Source organism: Halyomorpha halys, unplaced genomic scaffold, assembly GCF_000696795.3.
Source record: "Halyomorpha halys isolate HHAL.00 unplaced genomic scaffold, Hhal_1.1 Scaffold103.1, whole genome shotgun sequence".
NCBI classification, from domain to species: Eukaryota; Metazoa; Arthropoda; class Insecta; order Hemiptera; family Pentatomidae; genus Halyomorpha; species Halyomorpha halys.
In genome coordinates, this window is record NW_027115007.1 from 1,985,408 (window position 1) to 2,008,629 (window position 23,222).

General features: G+C 29.3%; 1 protein-coding gene across 1 annotated transcript in view; it reads right to left on the reverse strand.

Moving 5' to 3' along the window:
• LOC106677548 (lysine-specific histone demethylase 1A-like) overlaps positions 1 to 15,103 on the reverse strand; it is a 22,176-nt gene extending 7,073 nt beyond the window's left edge. Inside the window, exons 1-8 of the mRNA XM_014415562.3 lie at positions 14,985 to 15,103; positions 6,515 to 6,631; positions 5,553 to 5,667; positions 4,214 to 4,344; positions 2,747 to 2,908; positions 2,434 to 2,550; positions 2,178 to 2,354; positions 1,574 to 1,716 (exon numbers count right to left, since the gene is read on the reverse strand). Of these exons, the coding sequence (XP_014271048.1) occupies positions 1,574 to 1,716; positions 2,178 to 2,354; positions 2,434 to 2,550; positions 2,747 to 2,908; positions 4,214 to 4,344; positions 5,553 to 5,667; positions 6,515 to 6,631; positions 14,985 to 15,008 (986 nt within the window). The 5' untranslated portion in view covers positions 15,009 to 15,103. The remainder of the gene's footprint in view (positions 1 to 1,573; positions 1,717 to 2,177; positions 2,355 to 2,433; positions 2,551 to 2,746; positions 2,909 to 4,213; positions 4,345 to 5,552; positions 5,668 to 6,514; positions 6,632 to 14,984) is intronic.
• Between the last annotated feature and the right edge of the window lie 8,119 nt (positions 15,104 to 23,222).

Sequence of the window (23,222 nt, forward strand, 5' to 3'; positions counted from 1 at the left end):
TACTAAAATTATTTTACTTTTCATAATATATCAATTTCAATAAAAATTTTAGTATTTTAGAAACCTAAGAATCTACAGATATTTTAATCTAATACAAAAAAACTGTTATTATTTTACAATGGTTTAATATTTAAGTTAATTACTTAATATATTAGTATATACGGATACGACTTCTGAAGTTTAAAGAAAGATATATAGTTCTCGAGCTATATGAAAAACTAATAAAAGTGAAACAGTTATCAACATCAGAATTCTTTAAAAATAAATGGTAAAAATTTGAGTATCCCGTATCTTTGCTAATACTAATCCAATTTAAATACAAAGATTTAAAGGGCTTTCAGGATTTAGACAAGTTTAAACAAAATAATATGAGCTGTTTTCGCCAACAATCTAAAGAAAAGTGTTTTTTTTTTTTTTTTTGGCAAGTGTGCAGTAGCTATTGCACGCAGGATGCTAAGTTTAGTACACAGATTGGAGGTCTAAAACCTACACAATAAAAAAAAGGAGGCAACAAAATCAGTCCACCCACTCAAGAAATAACACAGGCAGTTCTCCTACTTAGGCCAGGTTCCCTGGAAAGTGAATAAAATTTAAGTTGAGCCCTACTGAAAAAAAACGTGTATACACTCATAAAGCCATATTTCTTAGCTTTTAGTTTATCTATAAAGTCTTTTATGTAATGTGCACTCATTTTTAAGAGCTGTATTTTTCATTCTAATTCATTTTTTAACTACTTCATTTTACTGAAAAAATAATTTTTTTTTAAACTGAATTTCCTTGTACTGTTCCTGGTATAAATTGGTTGGTGATGTAACTCTGAACTGACTTAAAATGAGGTAATGTAAAACATGGACTACCTTTATTTTGTATTTTTATTTTAAGATTTTGGGACAGTGGCATTGAAACAATTAATAATTTCTGATTGGAGAAGTTTGTCCGGGGGTGCGGTCAGCAAAGAACAACATAAATAAACAAAACCATATTTATTTATTTTATGCCGACGTTTCGACCTGAGTTTCAGTAACAGTTGCTAGCCTACCTTCTACGCCACAACCCCTGATGAAGACCTGAAACTCAGGTTGAAACGTCGGCATAAAATAAATAAATATGGTTTTGTTTATTTATGTTGTTCTTTGCTGACCGCACCCCCCAACAAACTTCTCCAATCATTAATCTACGGTCAACAATCTACACCTCAATTAATAATTTCCCTGTATCTTATAAATGGCCAAGATATGAACATATGAAATCACTAATCAGCTAACACTTTAAAATGAAATGACCAGTTCTGAGTATACTAGAGGGGAGATCTGTGACTAGGAATAGAAGCATGATAGACAAAGATCTTAGATGATTCTATATTAAGTTAATAATAGGTCCAAAATCGATAAGAGATAATAAATAATGAATAACTTTAAGTGTATTTGAATAACTGCTGATCTATTCAACGATGGAACTACTTGTTAGATAATTAATAAAAAATTATACATCATCCGTAATCTGAATAAACATTTATTTGAATAATGCCCAACACTAACTTCAGGAGTTATATTCAGGTAGTAAGTATACTTACTTTATGACCCATTCAAGAGCTTGCCCAAGAGACACTGGTTTGCCACCACAATAATTGAAATCAAGCATATGAGATAGATAACTAGTTGCTTCAAGGAGTCGATTAAATTCAATTTCAACCATTTCATCTTTTTCTTTTGGAATCTAGTACAAAAAAAAAAAAAATGAACAAAATTTAGCATTAAAAACATAGAAAAACAACACCAATAGTAAAGACAGACCTTAATTTCAGAAACTATAATCATTAGCGATGAATAGAAAGAAAGTTATCTAAAATAGAAGATGTTGTATACAATGAAGACAATCATAACATTTTGACAATGTTACGATAATAATTAATTAATAACTTGAATTTTTTTTAACTAAATGAGGACAAAAATCATTTAATTAAAAAAAAAAATAAGATAGCTTGCAAATAAAAGAAACTTAACTTAACCCTTCAAGTCAAAGGAATGAACCATTTACCACTTCAATTAATGTCTATAATCTTCATATCATACATATAAGAGTTTAACATTTTCAAAACACAAACTAAACGTGATAGGTGGAAAAAATTAAATAATACCATTTTTCCAAAAGGTATCCATAAATGACAAATTACTTACTGTCTTTCCACTGGAATCATACAAAGGACATTTTTGACGTATTTTATGAAGTTCCATACTGATCTGCTTTGAGAGCACATTTACAGGATTTCCACCAAGACCAGTAACGACCATAGCACCAAGGTCAGCAATGTAACTACCCTTTCTGAAAGTGGCAATTCTTCCGCCAACACGATCCTAAATTAATAACACTTTTGTATTATAACAAGTTATTCAGTACTTATTGTTTAAAAAGAATGCTGAATTAATAAATTACCCTTGCTTCTAAAACTACAACTTCCATGCCAAACTGCTGCATTTGTTGTGCAGCTGCCAGACCAGCAATGCCAGCACCAATGACTATGACACGTCCATATTTTTTAACTGGTAGTGGCTATAAAAATAGGAAATTTTAATTATTGGTGTTACAAGAAAACATGTAGGTAAATAAAAAATATAAACATATAGGTTAAAATATAAGAATACATTACTTCAAACACAAAAAAAAAATAAATAAATAAATTGTAGGATCTGATCTTATATGATCGTAGAACAAATAACAAAAATAATATTAAACAGAAATAACTCACTTTTAAGCGTTTGAAAACACCGAAGTTGATAAGACCATGGCGTTCCAAATAAGAATGGATCCTATGAACCAAATGAACATCTGTATTGTATGGTGGTTCTATCTGGGCTAAAGCATTCTCAACTATCAGCTGTTCTTTAGGTTTCTCGATCCATAACTGAAGCTAAAATAAAAATAAAAACTATTAATAAATAAATAAAACAGAATATAATGAGATATTAATAGTTGACTGTAGATTAATATGTGGAGAAGATGGTCGAGGGGTGCAGTCAGCAAATAAACACAAAAAAAAAATAAATAAATAAATAGATTTTGTTTATTTTCTGTCTGGACCCCTCGACCATCTTCTCCACACAAAAACATAATATAACTTGATAATACTTCATTTAATCTAAAGAGGAAATATTTCATATCTTCATTTTCTTGAATATATATTTTAAAAATTAAGATCACTAATAACTGCTACTGTTGATTGATAATTCATTTACTTGAATAAATATTTTATATCGATCTGTTCATCAATCCTTGCTAATGGGGAATTAAAACCAAGGTTACACCAATGTCATCCAACTTTTTTTTTCTTTTTCGGCCTAGACTCCCATTGCAGTCCTATACTGCCTAACCATGGTTGGGATCATCCAACTTATGATAACCTATGTATTAGGCATAACAAAAAAACCAAACAAAAAAAGCTTGAGAGAATTCTAAATATACTAAGATGTGACAGGAGCATTTGGAACATGCCTCACAGAAACCATGGAGGAAACACTTGGATACAAAAAGAGGCTCTGACAGTTCCACTCAGACTATAGCTATACCTGCAAGTATAAACCAGGAAACAACCAAGGGCATTTAGAAATCTTTAGTGAGCTTAAGTGTAGAGAGTGAACAAACTAATTAAATGATGATTTATTCAGAAAATTTGATTTCAAAAAGAAGTTCAAAACAACTATTTCCAAGATAAAAACTTTAAAAAAAAAAGACTGAAATTTGAAAATATGACACCATTCTGAAACACTGATGGTATAGTTAAGGAAATTGAATCTATGAAAAAAAAAATGGAAACTGGGATTCAAAATCTTTCAAAAAAACAATCTATACCCTTTATAAAGCTGTCAAAGCAAAGGGTTGAATTATATCAAAATCTGACTCAGTGTTAATTATTTAAAAATGATAACAGCCCTGCAACAGTACTAGTTTGAATCATACTGTGGGAGTTGATTTTTATTTTGTGGTGGTACAACAAAATAAAAACTTGACCTCTTCCATGCATGATAAGAATAGGTTAGTTACCTGTATTTAATCCCCTCCCTCCCACCTTGCCAGAAATGACCAGGAAGGAAGTCATAAATAAAACTTCAGAACAACAAACAATGAGCCTAAAGAAAAATGTTTCAAAAGGTGGATAGATACAGCCAAACTTAAAGAGACTGCTACTTACAAAAATAAATTAACTTAATCAACTTACCAGTCTATTTCTAATTACAACAAATGTTTTAACAGAGGCAGGCTTATCACTTATATCAGGAAAACAGGATGCTTCAGATGCAGTCATTTTATCAGCAGGTAGCCGACTTTGATATGCTGCACCTTCAGGACCTAAAAGAAAAATAAATGATCTTAGAATGTGAGACAAGGAAAAATCCCTGTAAAAGACAATCTATTACTTCTCAACAATAACATTTTTTTTTTCTTATTACTAGGTCAAAGTTTATTTCTAAACTATTTATTGTGGTACTGATAACAGTTAGTAAATAAAACCTATTGATATTATTACTTGTTAATTAAACTGTATTATAATTTTTATGTCTCATTTTCTCCTCAATTAATCATTAGCTAAGTGAAAAATGTTATTTGTACTATTACTAGCTAATTTGCTCGACATTTTGTTAAGACTATTAGCATCCAGATTTAAACTTTTATTCAAAGACTGTATAACAGAACTTGAATGAGTACAAAACTGCACATTCTTTATGTGTAATGTAACATGGAACGTTCCACGAAATCAGTTCTTATCATTTTTATCACAAGATGCACAGTTTATAAAATATAAACCCATTCCTAAGGGGACAAAATTTGATAGAACAAATCTTCAAAATTATGCGATTTTTTATGGGAGATTTTATTGACAACTATTAAATTTGCCAAAAAGGTAAGTAGGATTTTTTATTAATAGTTCGTAATGCTACTTTATCAAGAGTGTAAAAATATTTTTGCTAGGGTTGATGTTTTCGAGATATTTGTTGAAATACAAAAAAAAAATAATTAACTTTTTCTACATTTCTTTTTATAAGGTATATAAAGATAAGGAAATGAGCTTTTTAAGAAGTGTAAAAGGCTGAACTTGCAGAGATTATTAAAAGAACTATGCTAAAATTTGAAATAAACATATATCTGGAATGGATAGAATTGGATGGTAAAGTAAATCAGATTTCTGATGATCCCTCAGGGCCCTGTTTCATAATAAAGTACAAACTAATACTATTAGTCTTGTAGATTTATCTTAACTCAATTACACATACTTGTACAATAGAAACTTGTACTTAAGTATTTTATAATTCCTGTAAAATCACTAATAGTCATCCCAATCATGAAAAAAATAAGTATTAGTATTATTACCACACTAGTTTCTACACTTGTACTATGAACTAATACTATTAGCTTTCATTATGAAACAGGCCCCTGGTGGGAGGATGACGATCTTTATGTTGGAGGAAAATAGGTTTGGATAAGGAGAAGTAAGTAGTGGATTAGAGGTGTAATAATATTAAATATAGTAAAAATATATTGACTTTATAACAACACACCTGTAGGATCCTCTTGTTCAGAATCTGGTTCACCTTCTTCTTCTTTTTCACTTTTTATAGGTGTATTATTTGTGGAATTAGGAACGGAATTGACATCACTAGTACTTCCTTCACCCTAATTTAAAATATTAAATAACCTCATTAATAAGAAAAAATAAATTAAAGTAATGTTACAAAATTATTAAGTAATACTACTAATGTAAGTAAATACTTATAGAATAATATGTAATTTTTGTAAAAATAATTTCATTTAATATATTTTATCAATAGAATTTGCCATACAATAATAAAAATTACAACAATGCAAATTCATGCTAAATAAACAAGGTTCATTGCATGTTACACTTAACAAAAAATATCTGCAAGATGGACAGGTTATTTGCATGGAACCAATTCATTCTGGCCAGAATAGAGAGGTAGATATTTATCCAATTGGTCAACCACAGAATAAATTTTACCCATTATACAAAACAATAAATTTTATGGAACAAATTTAAACCAAACTTTAACAATCCAAACTTGAACCAATGTTACTTTGGTTTGAGCTTACTATTGAGTTGCACCAATATACTGTTACAAAGTACTTAAGCAAAACATGAATAGTCAGTTTCACCAAGTAATGATTAATGAAAAAGTTAAATTCATAAAAAAAAACATAAATAATTGTATGATAGAGCTCAAAGTGATTTTAATTTAATGATTTATAAGTGTTTTAAGAACTCTTGTTGAAATCATTTTTTCCCAGAATATAAGATGCTGTTCCTGAAATCGCAAATATTTAGAATAAATTTATACTGAATCACGGAAACCTCATTGATCACCTGTACAGGAACTTAATATAGAAACTAATGAGACATAGTTAAACCAATTAAATATATGTATTCTTGCCATGAAAAAGCTATAATATATTGCCAATTTTTGAAATATCTTAACATTAAATATGAATATTTAAAAAAAATTACAGTAACGGGTGATGACTGCTTTTCAATCTTTGCCTTATCTGAACCAGTATTGGATGTTTCTCCATCCTCATAAAACATCTGAAGATTTTCGCCAGGGAATTCTCCGCTTGCTTCAATCTAAGAAAAAAAAATTAATGAGATTAAATAAAATTAAAAAATGAGGTGTTAATAGTAGACTATAGATTAATATGAGGAGAAGATGGCCGTGGCGAGAGGTAGGTGGTAAGCAAAAATACACAAATAAAGGAAACTTACTTATTTCCAGTTCTGACTTAAGATAGAACCTCTGCCTAAGCAACCCTGATGAAGGCCTGAATCCAGGTCAAAACGTTTGAAAAGTTAGGTTTATTTGTGTATTTATGATGACCGCAACACCAACCATTTTCTCCTCAAATTTAATTTAATAAACTAAATAAAATGTTTTAAAAAGTTGTATTACTTTTAATGATGTAAATTTTAATAGCAAAAATCTAGTTTTAAAATTGCATAAAAACTGTTAAATTATATGATTTCCCGAACAGCTTTCTTTTTTTGTATCTGCATGCCTTAACACATCATTAAAATAAAAAAATTCATTGTGAAATTTGTAGTTCAGACAGGGTTTAACTACAGGAATTAAAAATATCCAAAGGCCAAAAGGCAAGATGATAAAGGCAATTGTTAACATGTAATGAAACTAAACAAGAAAAGTATGTATAGGAAGACGGTCAGGATTGCGGTCAAAGGAGAAACAAAAATAGTTTACAACTATTTATTTTCCTGTATAGGAAGATGGTCAGGGTTGCGGTCAAAGGAGAAACAAAAATAGTTTACAACTATTTATTTTCCGACGTTTCGCCACACTTTGTAGGGCTTCATCAGGGCTGTTCAGAACAAACGGTTGAACAGTCACAGTCAGTTAACTGTTCACCTGTTTGTTCTGAACAGCCCTAATGAAGCCCTACAAAGTGTGGCGAAACGTCGGGAAATAAATAGTTGTAAACTATTTTTGTTTCTCCTTTGATCGCAACCCTGACCATCTTCCTATACATCAATTTTTACGGTCAACTATATATACATATAAACAAGAAAAGGTGGGCAGGTTGAGTTTCTAGGATAGTTTGAAAAAAAATATCTAAACTAAGGTAAAATAATGGAGTACTATAATGAAGTAAAAATATTTGCAGAAATATGAAATTGGATGAGGTTTGCACTGGACAACCAGAAGAAATAGTCTTAAAGCTGCTGGAGGATACGACCATTATTCCATACCAGAACATAGAACTAAATTAATAATAACTGCTAACAAATATATACTTAGATTTAGAAAAGATATAAATAAAATTGATTTCATTCTAGTAGGTAATTAACTACTAACAAAAGAAGTTTATTGTAAAAAACAAAATATTAAGGTAAGAGGTAATAAATCTTATTATTCCGATAGTCAATTCTTGGTGAGAGCAAACATTTTAGTTACATTTATAACTTATTTTACTACAAATTATGTAACCTACGTTGCAGTACTATTCAAATTACTTTTCACTATTATTATTAGGAAAATTAATTATATATTTGACCATTGATTATCAATAAACTTGCATCAATTGAAAGCATTAAATTTAAATACAAAGTTACCTATGGTATAACAGTTAATATAAATATCAAGACAATGAATGGTTATTCACTGATGCAAATGAAACATTGAAAAGACATCATTATCTCCTTCAAGTAATACTTAGAGAGGAAAATCTTACTAAGAATATAATAAAGAGTATAAAATATAGTGCCTACATATATGACACATTTTTTATTAAATTTCAAATCATTTTTGTATAAATTCTAACCTTGAATTTTTAATAAAATATCGAATAATTCATCTTCATTAACAGTAGCACAACAAATAGCTGATGGTTGGTTCTTTTTTTTAGCGCGATAGTTTTATTTAAACATACCACCACAAAAAAAAAAAAAAAAAAAAAATACTATTTTATAAATTATGAGAGCAAATTTGTCAACAGATTAAAACAAAAATAGACAGGAACATATTTAAAATACTAAAATATATGATAAAGAAGTGGAATATTATTTTAAAGAATACTAAGAAAAAAATCATAGAGGATCTAGAAAGCAGTGGGAAGCGAAGTTTACTTTAGCACTAAATAAGATTATATTCAAGATTTAGTATCAGCGATCTATAAAAGAATAAAATAGTTCCAAAATTGCTATTATTATTTATATGTATACATAAAGTTATCTCAAAAACTAATATAATTTTTGGGGAATAAACATTATAAAGCAAGACTCATTATTTTAATTTATAACACAGGCAAACTGTAATCTAATATTTAATATCTTAGATGCATATACTAAAAACAGTTAATTTATCAATCAATTGTTAAATCGAAACTATAAACAATCACGAATTTCAGTCACAATGAGTCTTGATTGAATAAATTATGTTTCATATAAAACTAACCATGTCACATATAAAAAATAAAGTTTTTAAACAACCCAGATAAATAAAGTAAAGACTGTAGGTATCAATTAACAGGTTATTGATTTATTTATTTTAAGTGAACGGAATACATTAATATAATTTTCTATTAAGCCTGAAGCACTGACGAAATTTTATTTTGACTCAATCATATTGGCCGGGTGAAATGGGATTCATATAATTTTCATATCTCAATTAGAAATTTAATTTTGGATTGAAAATAAGAAATTTTGCGAAATAACATCTGTTTTATCGTGTCTAATAAGCAGTACTTCACAGCTGATTCAACATGACAATACTTTTAAACTTAAGGTATTTTTCAAGAACCCCTTTTTACTGTCAAGAATTGTAATGGGCATGCGCAGTACGGGGTTTCCTTCCCAAAACATGTAGGGCCTATGCTTCGTAGAGTTCTTAAAAGTTAAAGGTGGTTGTTGGAACATACCTTTATTAAAAATTAGATATATTAAGACTAGTCATAAACATTTTTTAATATAGACACGAAATAATGAATTGTTCCACAAAGAAAAATGTTAAGTATTCTGAATCTATGAAGATTTTCAAAATAAGAACTTTTTGTAATAAATATAAATATTTATTACATCTAAATGGCTTAAATACTTCTTCAGAACAGCTCATTTTTTTCTAAAATAATTGTCTGGCATACCAGAACACTGAATTAGAGGATATTAAAAAAAAATTAATAAATATTTTCAATTGTATATGTTCTAGCAACTAAAATGGAAAATATTATGTAAATGCTTAGGATGTAAAATTCTGCAATCGAGCTTGGTAAATACGTATAATGCATGATAGGCATAAACATACTACATATAAATTCAGAAGTCCTCATAAGTTTACAGTTAAACATTTTAAAATTTTAATCCATTTTAATTTATACTCGATAGCAAGGAAAACATAAAAATCTATGGAGACTTTTTTGGTACTCATTTCAAACACTTTAACATTACAGCTTTAAAATGTGAAATTTATTAGATGTTCACTATTGCAATCAAACCGGTATACCTCCTGTAAACAAGATTTCATAAGAATTATGCTTTGATGATTCATTTGTTTATCTTTTAATTCGATTACAATGATTTGTTTTTTTAATATCCTTGAACTTTAGGTTCACTAATTCTAGTATGTATTAAACTTTATGGCAAAAATATTCCATAATTTGTTTTTTTACTTTTGATCTGATATTGTTAAAAATTGGCTGAGGTATTCCTAGTTAGGACGAGAGGACCTGTAGGGTAGTGTCTGAGCCCATGTCCCACCTCCAATAACCTATTTTTTTCATATGCGCGATTGATTGATGGGTTTCGGAGATTATTTCTTTTCATTTGTCTTTCTTCTCCAAATCCTTGTCCCACTTTGGCTCAACTAGCACCCAGAGAACTTTGTGTTTAAATTTTTTTTAATAATTTTCTCTAAAGAGCCTTAAGATACCATCTCTCGCAGTCATACATGACAAAGAGTTTTATGATTGAATTGTAAATTTGAAGTTTCACCTTTTCATTAAATCTTCTTTAATCTTAATCTTAGGATATGGAATACGTAGAATTTGTTGACCCCGAGAATTCCTTAATCGACTTCGCTTAGCTGGTCGTTAATGGTGGTTATTGTGTTTCCGATGTATTTAAAGCTATCTAATTTCAGGGAGGTTTGACTTCCGATATTTATACTTTCTTCTTGACGCATATTTTGACTTACAATCATATTCTTAGTTTTATTTCGGTTTACTTGCAACCCTACATATTTCGCCACAGCGATCAGTGAAAAGACCAGCAATTACTTCCATGCCCAAAACTGTTGCATATGCGAGGTATTTGTTCCTACGTGGTCTCCACTCGGCACCATTCCCAGATTATACTCTCCAATACCAGGTTGAATAGCATCCGGGAAAGGTAATTTCCTTGGCAAAGTTTCATCTTCACATCGAAAGCTTTAGCCACCACTCCATAAACCAGCACTCTACATTTGGAACCATTTATACAAGCCCTTGTCAATCTCACTAACTTCCCAGAGAATCCCAGTTTCTACACGAATATTATAGAAGTAATAACAATTATTTATCAGTTCTCAATTATTTTCTTATTAAAGCAAATAGAACACGCATCTATTTAAGGATAATTTCAAGGTTGTAAAAAAGAAATCAACGAAATGATTACTTTCAAGGAAACTACAATTTGAAAATCAGGGTACCGAACTATGCGACTTCAGTAGCGGCAGGTCGCGAAATGGAAAATGGGATGGGTATGAATGAAGGTCTTATAGATGAAGTAGTGTTTTCTCAATGTTGGTGTCCACTTTATTTACAAAATTCCTTTCACTAACTCGCCTACAGGCAGACTTACCGAGTCGGCCACATAAATTATTTTAAACTGTGGAACTGAAATAGACATAATGAATTATGTTGTGATTGATTGTAATCACAGAATTTTTACAACTATTAACCTCCACTATGATCCATCTTTTAGCAGAACAAAACGTTTTCTTCATATAAGGACCACTCATTTCTTTCTAATAATTAATATTATTGAAAAACAGAAAGTTACAGCCATGTAGTTAACTATAATTAGTTTTTTTCTATAATAAAAAACTAAAACTAAAAACTTCTGTTTTACTACATTACTGTTATTTATAGAATTTGTTACATTCGTTTTCAGGATCTTGAGCTTGAATTGTTTCAAAACATTCACAGTATCGACTTGAATATTTTGAGCTATCAAAAATAAGGATTGACTGAGTAGTTCCCTCAATGGTCATATCCCTGGGTAACAATAGTGCTGTGGGGCCTAATGAGGTTTGACCTATTAAGATAACCTAAAAAATAATACTATGATGATACATAGCTTGGACCCTATACCCACCTATATCGGATCATACACCCACTTAGCATTATATCATGGACCTGGATAGGTATTAAATAAATAATAATAGGAAGACCAAGAACTTATTATTTTTCTGGTAAATCACCAGTTGTCTTTATTTGTTTGGATTGATATCTGCAGTTGGCCTTGTTCATTGTGAAGAAAAGGGCCCAATCATTAAAATTTCTGTTATTAGATATTTTGGATTATGCATCTTCCATTCTGTGAGCACAATGTATATAAGAAGCACGAAAATTTTATTTAAAAAGTTTAATTTTATAACAGTCAATTCGTTAAGTTAAACTAGTCAAACATTGGAACTATGACAGGATTTCGAAAACTGTAATTTTTCTAAATATTAGGGATGTTTGATGATGATCTTCCACTTTTTGTCAGATGTGCCACTATCAAAGCAAAACAGCAATTTGTGACAAATCATATGATGTCTTTCTCTTGTTGAAAAAAATACGCTTCCTTATATAAACAAAAAAAATTTAACAAATGTATACATCATTACTAAATTTCTATTAATTGATGAAAAACTTGAGAATTTTAAAATCTTAGATATGCTATCTGATATCTACCAAACAATGAAAGACTTGAGAATTTTTAAATCTTAGATATGATATCTGGTAATAACTTTGATTAATTTTACGTTTAACATAAACTTAATTCAAATCAAGAACAGCTCTCCAATTCAAAATTGACAATTTCTGGGGGAAAAAAACTTTTCAAGCTCTCATTGAAAGTTAGCTTTTTATTCTTTTTTAAGTTAAATATCTCATGTTATAGATTTAAAGATTTGACCATGACAAGATTAAAAAAAAGATAAGCCTCTCTTGTTTTACACTAAATTCTTTTAGAATTAGGACATTTTTAGAGAAAATGATCAGGCCATCTATCAGCGTTTCCCAAACTTTCGACATCTATGTAATACTATGTGATAATCCCACATCCAAAAAAAAAATTAATATTGCATATACTTTGAAAAAATCAAAATATATTGGTTTTTCCTCTTTGTTACTACACAAACAAAACAATGATAAACAAATTAAAAAATTCATTCAAAATAAAATACATATAATTGTTATTGTAAATTTCATTATTTTCTATTAACTGATTGCTACTATAGTTCAGTTTAGAAGTTCCAGAGATCATCCAGCAGTCCAAATGCATATAGTATCACAGCTTCCGGTGACACCATGGCTACACATGATATTTAGGACAGACAATTGTTTGTTAATATAACGTGTTTACAAATAATTTAGTATATAAGCTTATTCTCTGCATTATCATACCAATTATTCACAATTTTTTTCCTAAATAATTCGTCCAAGGGAATGATTATATGAAACAATTATGTTCTGTATAATATATATAAAATTGGATACTGTTGAATAACTCTCCTGGGAGGTGAGGACATATTATCTAAGAAAACAATTTATCCTCAAAGCAAACTTTGAAAACCTGAAATAATTTAATGTTTAAGTAATTTCAATAATACAAAACATATAATGCCACTCTAATAGATATTGATTTAAAAGAGTGTCAAACCCTATGAAAGATAAATTTAAACGGAATTTTCTATGAATCATTTCTGTTGAAAGTTAAGAATTAGAAATTTGGTACATTTATAAAATTTAAGCCAACTGCTCAGTTGATTAATTTTATATAATTCATCAAAGCAACATGTACAAAAACAACATTGAGAGTCTTAAAAATTATTTGTTTAAAAAAAAAAAAATAGCCTTTACCATTTAAGAATATAACTAACACTACAGATTTACATATAATTATTATATATTATACAAATTATTATTATATTATAAAACATAATAGTAGGAATTAATTAGGGATTAATCACAACACATTGAACTGAAGAGGTTTTGTATGAATTCCAGAAAGGTATTCTAATTTATTTCTATATGACAACCCTGAATTTTCAAAGTTATTCTGACTAGATGTCTCTTTATCTGCCATGATAACACAATGAAGTTCAGATTAGGACTACAAGTTGATATTTTAATACAGTGGATAAAAGTATTGTACAGGCATCCATAAAGAGAAGTCATTTTTTTTTTTATTTTGATTTTATCAATTTACAATTCATAATTGTTTCATTCTAATGTCTATGAATCATTGACATTAGAATGAAACAATTTTGTATCATAATGTAATCAATTTAAACCCCTATAAATTGATTTATACAATCAATTTAATAGAAAGTAAAATTTTTGAATAGGTCTAAGAAGACTTGATTTAAATTAGACTTATGAGCTATCAGCGGAATAATAAAGTGTGACCAATGGATGACTGTCAGAACAGGTATCACTTATTCAGGAATTAACAATCCTAGACAATATATAGACTTCTCAATCAAATTGTAATGGTTTCTTTCTTTCTTTTTTTTTGTTTTTTTTTAAATAAAAATTCTTACTTCATGTTTCTAATCACAAAGGTAGATAGTAAAAAAAAAATTTATTATTTTCAGAAACATTATTTGAAAATTTTTATGAAAGAAGGAACTATCATTAATACAATACTACAATAATGAATAATTAAACTTTTATAGTTTCAATTGCAATAATATGAATACTATATAAAGGTGGATAAAAAGTACTTCTTAACAAAACAAGGTACCCCTTTTAAAATTCCCCTAAAGAAAACTGGTTCTACTTGGAGGGGAACAATAATTAATAAACAAGGAACTTAAAGTGAGAGGACTCTACTTTTTCTGATAATAAATCTTATACACATTCAGTTTTCATAAAATTAAACATGAAGGATTTAAATATTTTAAATCATAAGAAATTACTAAGTAAAATTTAAGTGATCAAAATTAAGCGGGATTAAATTATATTAATAATCTAAACAATTAAAATCCCAAATCAATACTATTAGAATAGATATTCTGTTAATTCAATCACTGCCTGTCAAAACTATCACGTTCAATAAAAACACATGGGTTTGTTTTTAACAGAAACATAATCAGTATAACCTACCCAAAACAAATCCCTTAGCTGAAGTTTGCCGATAAGAAACAGATTCCTTTTAATTTGCTTTAATAATTATTGAACAAATGCCTGGTGTAACACACAATTAATAATAAATTAAAATTTACCTTTGCCTTCTTCCTTCTGCTCATTTTGACAGGTTTAATAAACACAAGGAACAAAACAGCCACTACAAATTTAGGCGGACAACTGACTAAAGGGAGTTGGGATAGCCAATGATCAGCTGATGCGCCGGCGCACAAGCAAACAAAAGATACCGCTAACATTTGAAAATTAATCGTCTATTAATTTAATTTGTGGCATTATCTTTATTAGTCTTTTGAATCTCTGTTTATTTTTAATTCTGTCGAATTAATCCTCAAAAGAAGTCTTGGTTTTCGGAAGTAGGAAGGTTTAAAAAACAATTTCCCTCCAAAACTAAGAACATAATTTAAATCATCATGGAAAAAAATGTTTCAAAACATGCATCCTGGCACTGGTGTAATGGTCACAGATAGCAGAGAAACGTGTAATTATAGAGGATTTTACTAATATAACGTTTTTCTTGAAATTCAAAATGGTGGTTGAAGGGTTACATCTAGGAACATGTATAATGTGTACATACCTGCTACTAACAAAAAACAGCAATTCATTGGATCATTTTTTACTTGCTGTTGATATTAAATTTTAAGATCAAAATGTTGATAAAAACAACTAGATATGTTCACTATCCAAAATACATAATACATCGACCACAATATACTGATAATTAACAAATTCTTTTTTTGTCCATCATTTAAGTTCTAAAAATTATGTTTACAATGCCTTAATACAAGCTTCACACATTTTCACTTGTGCTGCTCAGACAAATAACTTATATAATCACTTCAAACTAATAATTTAAACGAATATTATATTCTAATAATCAAATCTTATAAACATGACGGATTACCGTTGGATACAGTTGTATACCTAAAAATATATTTATGTAAATGGAGGCAAATTGTTCAAGTTTCTATTCACATCCTTCCAACAATAATTTTTTCATTCTCTGCTTTTTTTCAGGTAATCCTAAAACAAAAAAAAGTTTGAATTAATAATGTAAAACATATTCAAATTATTTGGTTTGATTCTTAAATGTTTTCGATTAAATTGAAAATTTATTTTCGAAAATGTCTCTACTAGCGCTTTAACGGGTAACTTGGGAACTTATTCATTCTCCCTTGAATTTTTGACTCGCTGTTTGAATTAATTATTTTAATGAATTATTTTAATTTTTACTCCCTACCTACCATTTAAACATTGAATTGTTGGACAAGAGTTACTCTTCAAACTTTAATAGACTTTAGTAAAATCATGCCCAGGTTATTAAAATGCTAAAGACTTTGTTGATAATTAAAACATAAATTTTTATTATTCTATTAATATCTTTTCCTTTTTTTCAGGAACAGTTCATGTTTGCATACAATGTGAGTGCATTTCCATTTTTTTTTCTTTATGTAGCAAAACAACAGTTAAAAATCTTTTCATAACTGAAAACAAATTAGAGAAAACCTGCAAAAATATGTTCGTTCGAAAAATATATTCTTACAAATCACCATGTGAAGTTTTTTACATTATATAGTAATATATTAAATCAGTTTTCATATATTCTAGATAAGAAAAATACTTTATTTTAGGATGAGTTGGTTTTACATAGTAAAACATTACCCTAGAAAAGATTTGGGTCATAAATCCATTATGTATAGAAAACACAAAATAAATTATACACCTTTTCAACTGGTATAATAAAAACAGGTACAACAAAACTACTTTATTCAGACAAAACAACACAATTTTTTAAAAACAAATTCTTTGCTTTCATTGTTCTCAATCAAATCTTGTTATTAAATTTTAGCACTCTTGTGAGTACCCTATTATATTGAAAATTGAAAGAATTCATAAATGAGTAAATTCATAAGATTATTATCACTATATACGTTAATCAGATTTTAGAAATTATGCAGTTGATTTCAATGGAAATTTGTACAAACCTATCTGGTTACCCTGTGAAGGATTTCTTAAGTTGTGGCCAGTCATGTCCAGCCTAACCAAACTCACATAGGGAAATATTTGCTCCCAATGTTTTTTTCCTCATCTGGCATGATGCACTGGCCATACTACTCATGCTGTGCCAATTTTGGAGAATATTGGGCCAGGCTGGACACAAGCGTGATCTTATCTGTAAAGGTGTATTAGCCAATATTTATAAAAGTAGGGTCGTCAGCTCCTTAGAACAATACAGCTGATTTAAAAGAAAATTAGTCCAAACATACCAAAAAATCTGAATTATTTGAGATGTATTATTATTATTTGTGGATTAACTGTCTGTGATTCAGGAAGAGACAGGGTCATACATACATAAGTATAGAACAAGATGCTTATGTTGTATGACCGTGTCCTGCTCTTTTTCTGCCCTCAGATTAAATAAATTACGCTATTCTGGTCTGAAAAATCTTATTTTGAACTTGAAAACCTCTCCTTACATTTTTTTACTTGTATACATTGATAACACCCATCTTTCTGCCTATCCACTTTATTTATAGTGCACTTCCACTTATCAAGATCTGATAGTTTTAGATTTGCACCATTTAAAATATTTTCTATATATTCTTTATATTTTCTAATGGATACAATCAATCAGTGTTTTTAACATTTTCATCTAAAAACAAGAAATATAATTGAGCTGAACCATTCTATGGAAAAAGGATGTGTAAACTCCTCTCATATAAACAGTTCTGTGAACATTAATAATCATGAAACTGCTTTGAAACTTTTAAAGGTAACAAAATGGATAGGAAGGAAGCTAAAGAAGCAATATTCAAATAAGGATGATTTTCAGTTGTTCATAAAAATGCAATTTAGAGATGATGAGGGTTTGGGTACATGTTATATTTGGTTGGTAGGACTCGTTAAAAAGACAAAAACAGAAAAATGTCTTCTTCTTTTTGTTTTTTTATTACAAATAACCCAAATTTCTATAGATAATATTTTAGTGGTTTAAGGTCCTTTTTGCCAAATTAGAGTAAAGCAGGTTAGTAAACAATCTATACTTATAAGTAATGTATATTTAGTGTTATATTGTGTATGTATATAGTGTTAAGAATAATTTTAAAGTGTATACTTATGAGATATTTAACATGAAATGAAGCTAAGTTTTAGCTTAGGCAATAATTTGTGAGCTTAAGATCAATTTTATATCTTGGTTCATGAGTGATTCATTAGCTCTGGATAATATTTCATTTTTCTAGATACACCAAATGTTTTAGATTCTAACGATTATATTCATTATCTGAGATTAGTTATGTTTTGCATTATTTGAGTTCTTTTTTGTTTAATTCATAACAATATTTAAATAAATTTTGGGATACTAATTGTCTGGCCTATCCATTATTTTAGCTTTCCATTTAAAATCTAATGAATGTTCACTGCACTGAAAACTTCTGAAATTGTTTCCAAAAATTCTACTCATTTAGGGGTTTTCCTTTCTTATTTACTTGACTCGTACATATTTCATAGATCAATTTATAAGTAAATTCATTGTAAGAAAATGTTATGAAACCATTTCTGTGTAATTCATATTTTAAATTTTTAAAAAATAAAGTAAAAAGGTTTTTGTTCTAGTATAAAATTGATAGTAAACAAAAATGATCTTGGGTAATCATTCAAACAAGGACTTCATTTTTTCACATGTACAAAATCCCATGTCAATAATACTGAAAAAGTTGCAACAAACTGTTGTGAAATTTAGGGAGGGTTTTTTAAACAAAGACAAGAGAGTGTATTTTCATCAATAGATGCCACAACAGACTGTTCCAGACCAAAGGGAGGCCAAGCTATCCCATGCCAGAGCAGTGTCGCTGTTAACTGTTTTATTTTACAAACCAAATAATAAAACTTATTTTCTATAACACTTTCCTTCCTAAAATATGTTTCATTATTTCCTTTTTTTTTACTTTTTATTGCACAGGAAACTGCACGTCAATTTTGACTATTACAGCACTTACTAGTCAAATGGTCTAAACTTCCAACACATTACAAAAGACTGATCTACATGACTGTAATAAGGCCAATCTGGACATATGGAGTTGAGCTTTGGGGCTCCACCAAACCTTTGAATTCCTTTCATATTCAATCCTTACAATCCAAAATCCTTCATAAAATCCTCAATGCTCCTTACTTTGTCACAAATAAAATCATACATAAAGACCTTAATGTTTCCTATGTAACCGATCTAGCCCAAACCAGATATCACTCCTTCCATTATAAACTCTCTAACCAGTCAAACCCCCTAGTTTCTAATCTTGCATCCTCTTCCATTCCTGACAATCCTCCGAGGCACCTGAAAAGAAGATGGCCACGAGACCAGCTAATGTAAAATGTCATTAGAGTGCTATCAATGGGTAGTTTCTCTACACGCCTGTGACAGTCCAATTTAACTTAGATCAGATTTACTAAATGTACTATAATGTACAGTTGTAAATAGCAATAAATAAATATTAAAAAAAATATTGCACACACTCCAATTACACCTACACTAATATTATGTTTTACAAACACTTCAAGTCCTTGTGTCATTTTGTGGATGATTTGGACCTCTCCCTTTTCGACTGCATCCAGATTTTTCATAGTCAGGATCGTAATATTCACCAAAATCCCCTCTAATGCCATTATGAACATTTCGTCTAACAGCAGGTTTAGCAATATTTGTGGTACTACCAAATCCCCATTTATTTCTGGATCTCTTCTTCTTCTTAGCTCCAGTATATTTCTCAATCTTTATTGTTTTCATCTATGTCCCAATCAGAGTCACTTGTATTTAATCTAAGGTGTTCTTCATTTTCGGTGCAGAAATCTTCAATAAAATGTTTTTTCATCTTTCGGTCTAGTTTTTCCATGCTAATATCTTATATTTCTTCATCAACATCAACTACATTGACTTTGATAAACACAGATGTTTCATTTTTAATTTAATCAGGAAAAAGCTTAATATTTTCCCCATAATAATTTATGTCTGAGGCTGCAACAACTATTTCATCATCATCTACATTTGTTGTTGATCTGGTGTCTCTTGTACTATCAGTACAGGAACTTTGTCTTTGGGGTTTTCATTAATTTCTTTTGTTCCTTCCTAGGAAAAGATGACATAATTTTCTTTTTCATATTCTTTTGTTTCCTCAGATCCTTCCTCAACCAGATTCCTCATATTATCACAGGTAGTTGCACTTAAGGTAAATTCTGTGACCAAGGATGCTCTACGCTATCTTGTTGGTTGAGGCTTTTGTGTATCATTGGGTTTATTTCCACTGGGTTGTCTGGTCTCTTCTTTATTCTACTAGCAGTCCTTTTTCAGGTCAGAAATTAGAAAACAGATTTTTGGGTTATAATTTGATTGCCTTGGATGGACTTTCAATGCATGTTCGTTTCCATTGACAGCGTTCCTCCTTTCAAATGATAAAAGCATTTGCCTTCACTCAGTGAATTTAATATTAACATTAGCCAAAAAGCGTTAACAACTGGGCCATAATAAGGTGGTAAGCCTTCTATAATGTACCTCACTTTTTCTCTGTCTGTCAAAGATTTACCTAGTTGATCTATCTCCTGGACTAAACACTGAACCCTTGTAAAGTATTCATCTAATATTTCACTGCTGTTTTTCTTAATTTTAGTTAGGTCAAACATCAAATCCATCACTTTTTCTTCAGGAAAAAGTGATTCTAGTGCAGGCGATTTAATTTAGGTTTGGTGATTTAATTTTAGTTAGGTCAAACATCAAATCCATCACTTTTTCTTCAGGAACGCCCTCAAACCTTTCTCTTAATTTTTCCCAAACCCTTTTCGCACTTTTTTCACCTCAATCTTATTTCATCGTCACAGATAGTTAAAATAATAATAGAGAGTACCCATTTGATTTTTTTTTTTCAAGCTGTGTTTTCTTCAGTCAGTGGATCTTTTTCAATAATCTCTTCATAGGGCGTTTGCTTCTAAATACGCTTCAATTTTCATCAATCAGATCCCGTACTTTTCTGCAGCAAGTTTTTCGATGTTGAATCCAGCGGCGTCTATGTCCTTTGTGTTTTGATTTCTGTGGTTGGTCCTAAATAAAATCACAAAGCTTAAGTATCCGTTAATACACATAAATAACTCTCCTCACTTAACCCTTTAACACACTAAACCATGCTCTGCTACTAAATTGTTGCAGAATTTAGGGAGGGTTTTAGAAATAAAGACAACAAGAGTGTGTTTTCACTAATAGACACCACGACAGGCTGTTCTAGACCCAAGGGACGTCAAACTATCCCCATGCCAGAGCAGTGTCGCCATTTACTGTTTTATTTTACAAACCAAATAATAAAACTTATTTTCTATAACACTTAATTGTTGTAGAAAATAGGAAAACCAAATTAACCTTAAGTGTTAATTAAATCTTTTCATTCCATATGATTTTTTAATCTGTTTGGAATCCCGTTTATGTATAAAGATATATAAGTTCTATGACAGATTTAAACTTTTTAATTTATGAAATGCTTAGTCCTCTAATATTTTGATGACTATTATATCTTGAAATTTGTCAGAAACTTAAGTATTTTAGTAACCATCTAAGTTATATTTCAACTAAATTGGAAATTAAGTTAAATTAAACTAAGTTAAATTTCAGGAAACACATCTGTTGTTAAAAGAAAGTCTAAATTATGAAAACAATTTTAACAATGTATATTTCTTGTACCTGGCCAATTTTACATCTGTCATTGAACTGTAGGATAAATATTTAAACAAAAATGGAAGAGGTTTTTTAAAACTCGGGACTGATTACTTAAGAAGATGCTAATAAAATAATGGGAATGACTTGATTGTATGCAGCAACATTGAACAAAATCCTATAATTTTACTTGCATACAAATTGACACCCATCACATCTATAGATGTAGAAAAATCAGTCTCTAATTACAATAATATTTTAAATACCAAAAATTTATGATTTACGAAATCAAATTTAGAAATGCATGTTGTAATCAATTTTAATCCAGAACATATTACTGACCAGTTCATTTATATTTTATTTATTTGTCTATTTAGTCATTTAATTTATATACAGTCTTGTCCTGTATTAACAATTTAAAATTCCTATTATTTTTATATTTTCTCACATTGTGTTTCTTATCTACTAAATATACATTCACGTATCTTGTATTTTTTGTTTGTTATTATTTGTTGTAATTATTTTTATATTAATTATTGTTGGATTTACAGTTACATTTTTTTTAACAATTGATTATTAGGGGGTATAGTTTCCTACAAAAGACACCCCTGACTACATACAATGTTATAATTTAAAAAAAAAATAAGATAAAATAAATAGATAAAAATAATAATTCTTAATAAAAGAGAAAAGTAAATTATAACAAAATAACGACATCCGTAGACCTAACAAAACAAACAATTGCCATCTTATGGATGAAAAAAAAAAAGTTAATTTGAAAAAGAACGAAGAGAAAAAATAAATAAATAAATAAAATAGAAGTAAAGTGAATAATAGAGTTGATAAATATAGACTTTGTAACAGAATGTCTGGCAGTAGCCTAGGCTTTAAGTCTTCGGGTTGAGGTTGGGTTTCTTAAGTTGTAGGTCACTGCTCCTTTAACTGTCGGTAAATGGGAGTGGAACTTCATGAACCATTCCTTGATGTAATCCTCTATCAACTCCATTTCTAATTCTCAATGCAAATTATCTATTTCTTACAAACCAAGGAACATCCACTGCGATTCTTAGGACTTTGTTTTGAAAAGATTGTAATTTTTTCCTTTTCGCTAAGGATGCCGCTCCCCTGACTTCACAGCCATAGATCAGCAGTGGCCTGAGAACTGTTTTAAAAATAAGATCAGTTGTTTCTGGTTTTAATTCGGATTTTTTGTTTAGAAGAGGATATAGCATTACTAACCTTGTATAGGTTTGAGTTAGTTTGATGTTGATATGGTGATTCCAGATAAGCCGACGATTGAGGTGATTTCCCAGGTATCTTACTGTGAAAATTAAAAATGAAAAACAACTTAAAAGAGAAAGGAACAAAATTTTAATAAAAAGAGGAACAGAATTTTGTTTTTTGCTTCTTAATGTTTTATTTATAGCTTATGGTTTTTCTTTAACATCGAAATTTATAATTAATGAAATTCAAATGATCCACCCTTCCATATTTATTTATACTTTTGGTTCTACGGAACTTTATGAGTGACAATCCTTTAACAAACAGCTTAAGGATTTTCCTTGATTATGGTCTATATGACTAAACCATTGGAATTTCGAGTTGAAAAATAAATTAGTTGAGGCAA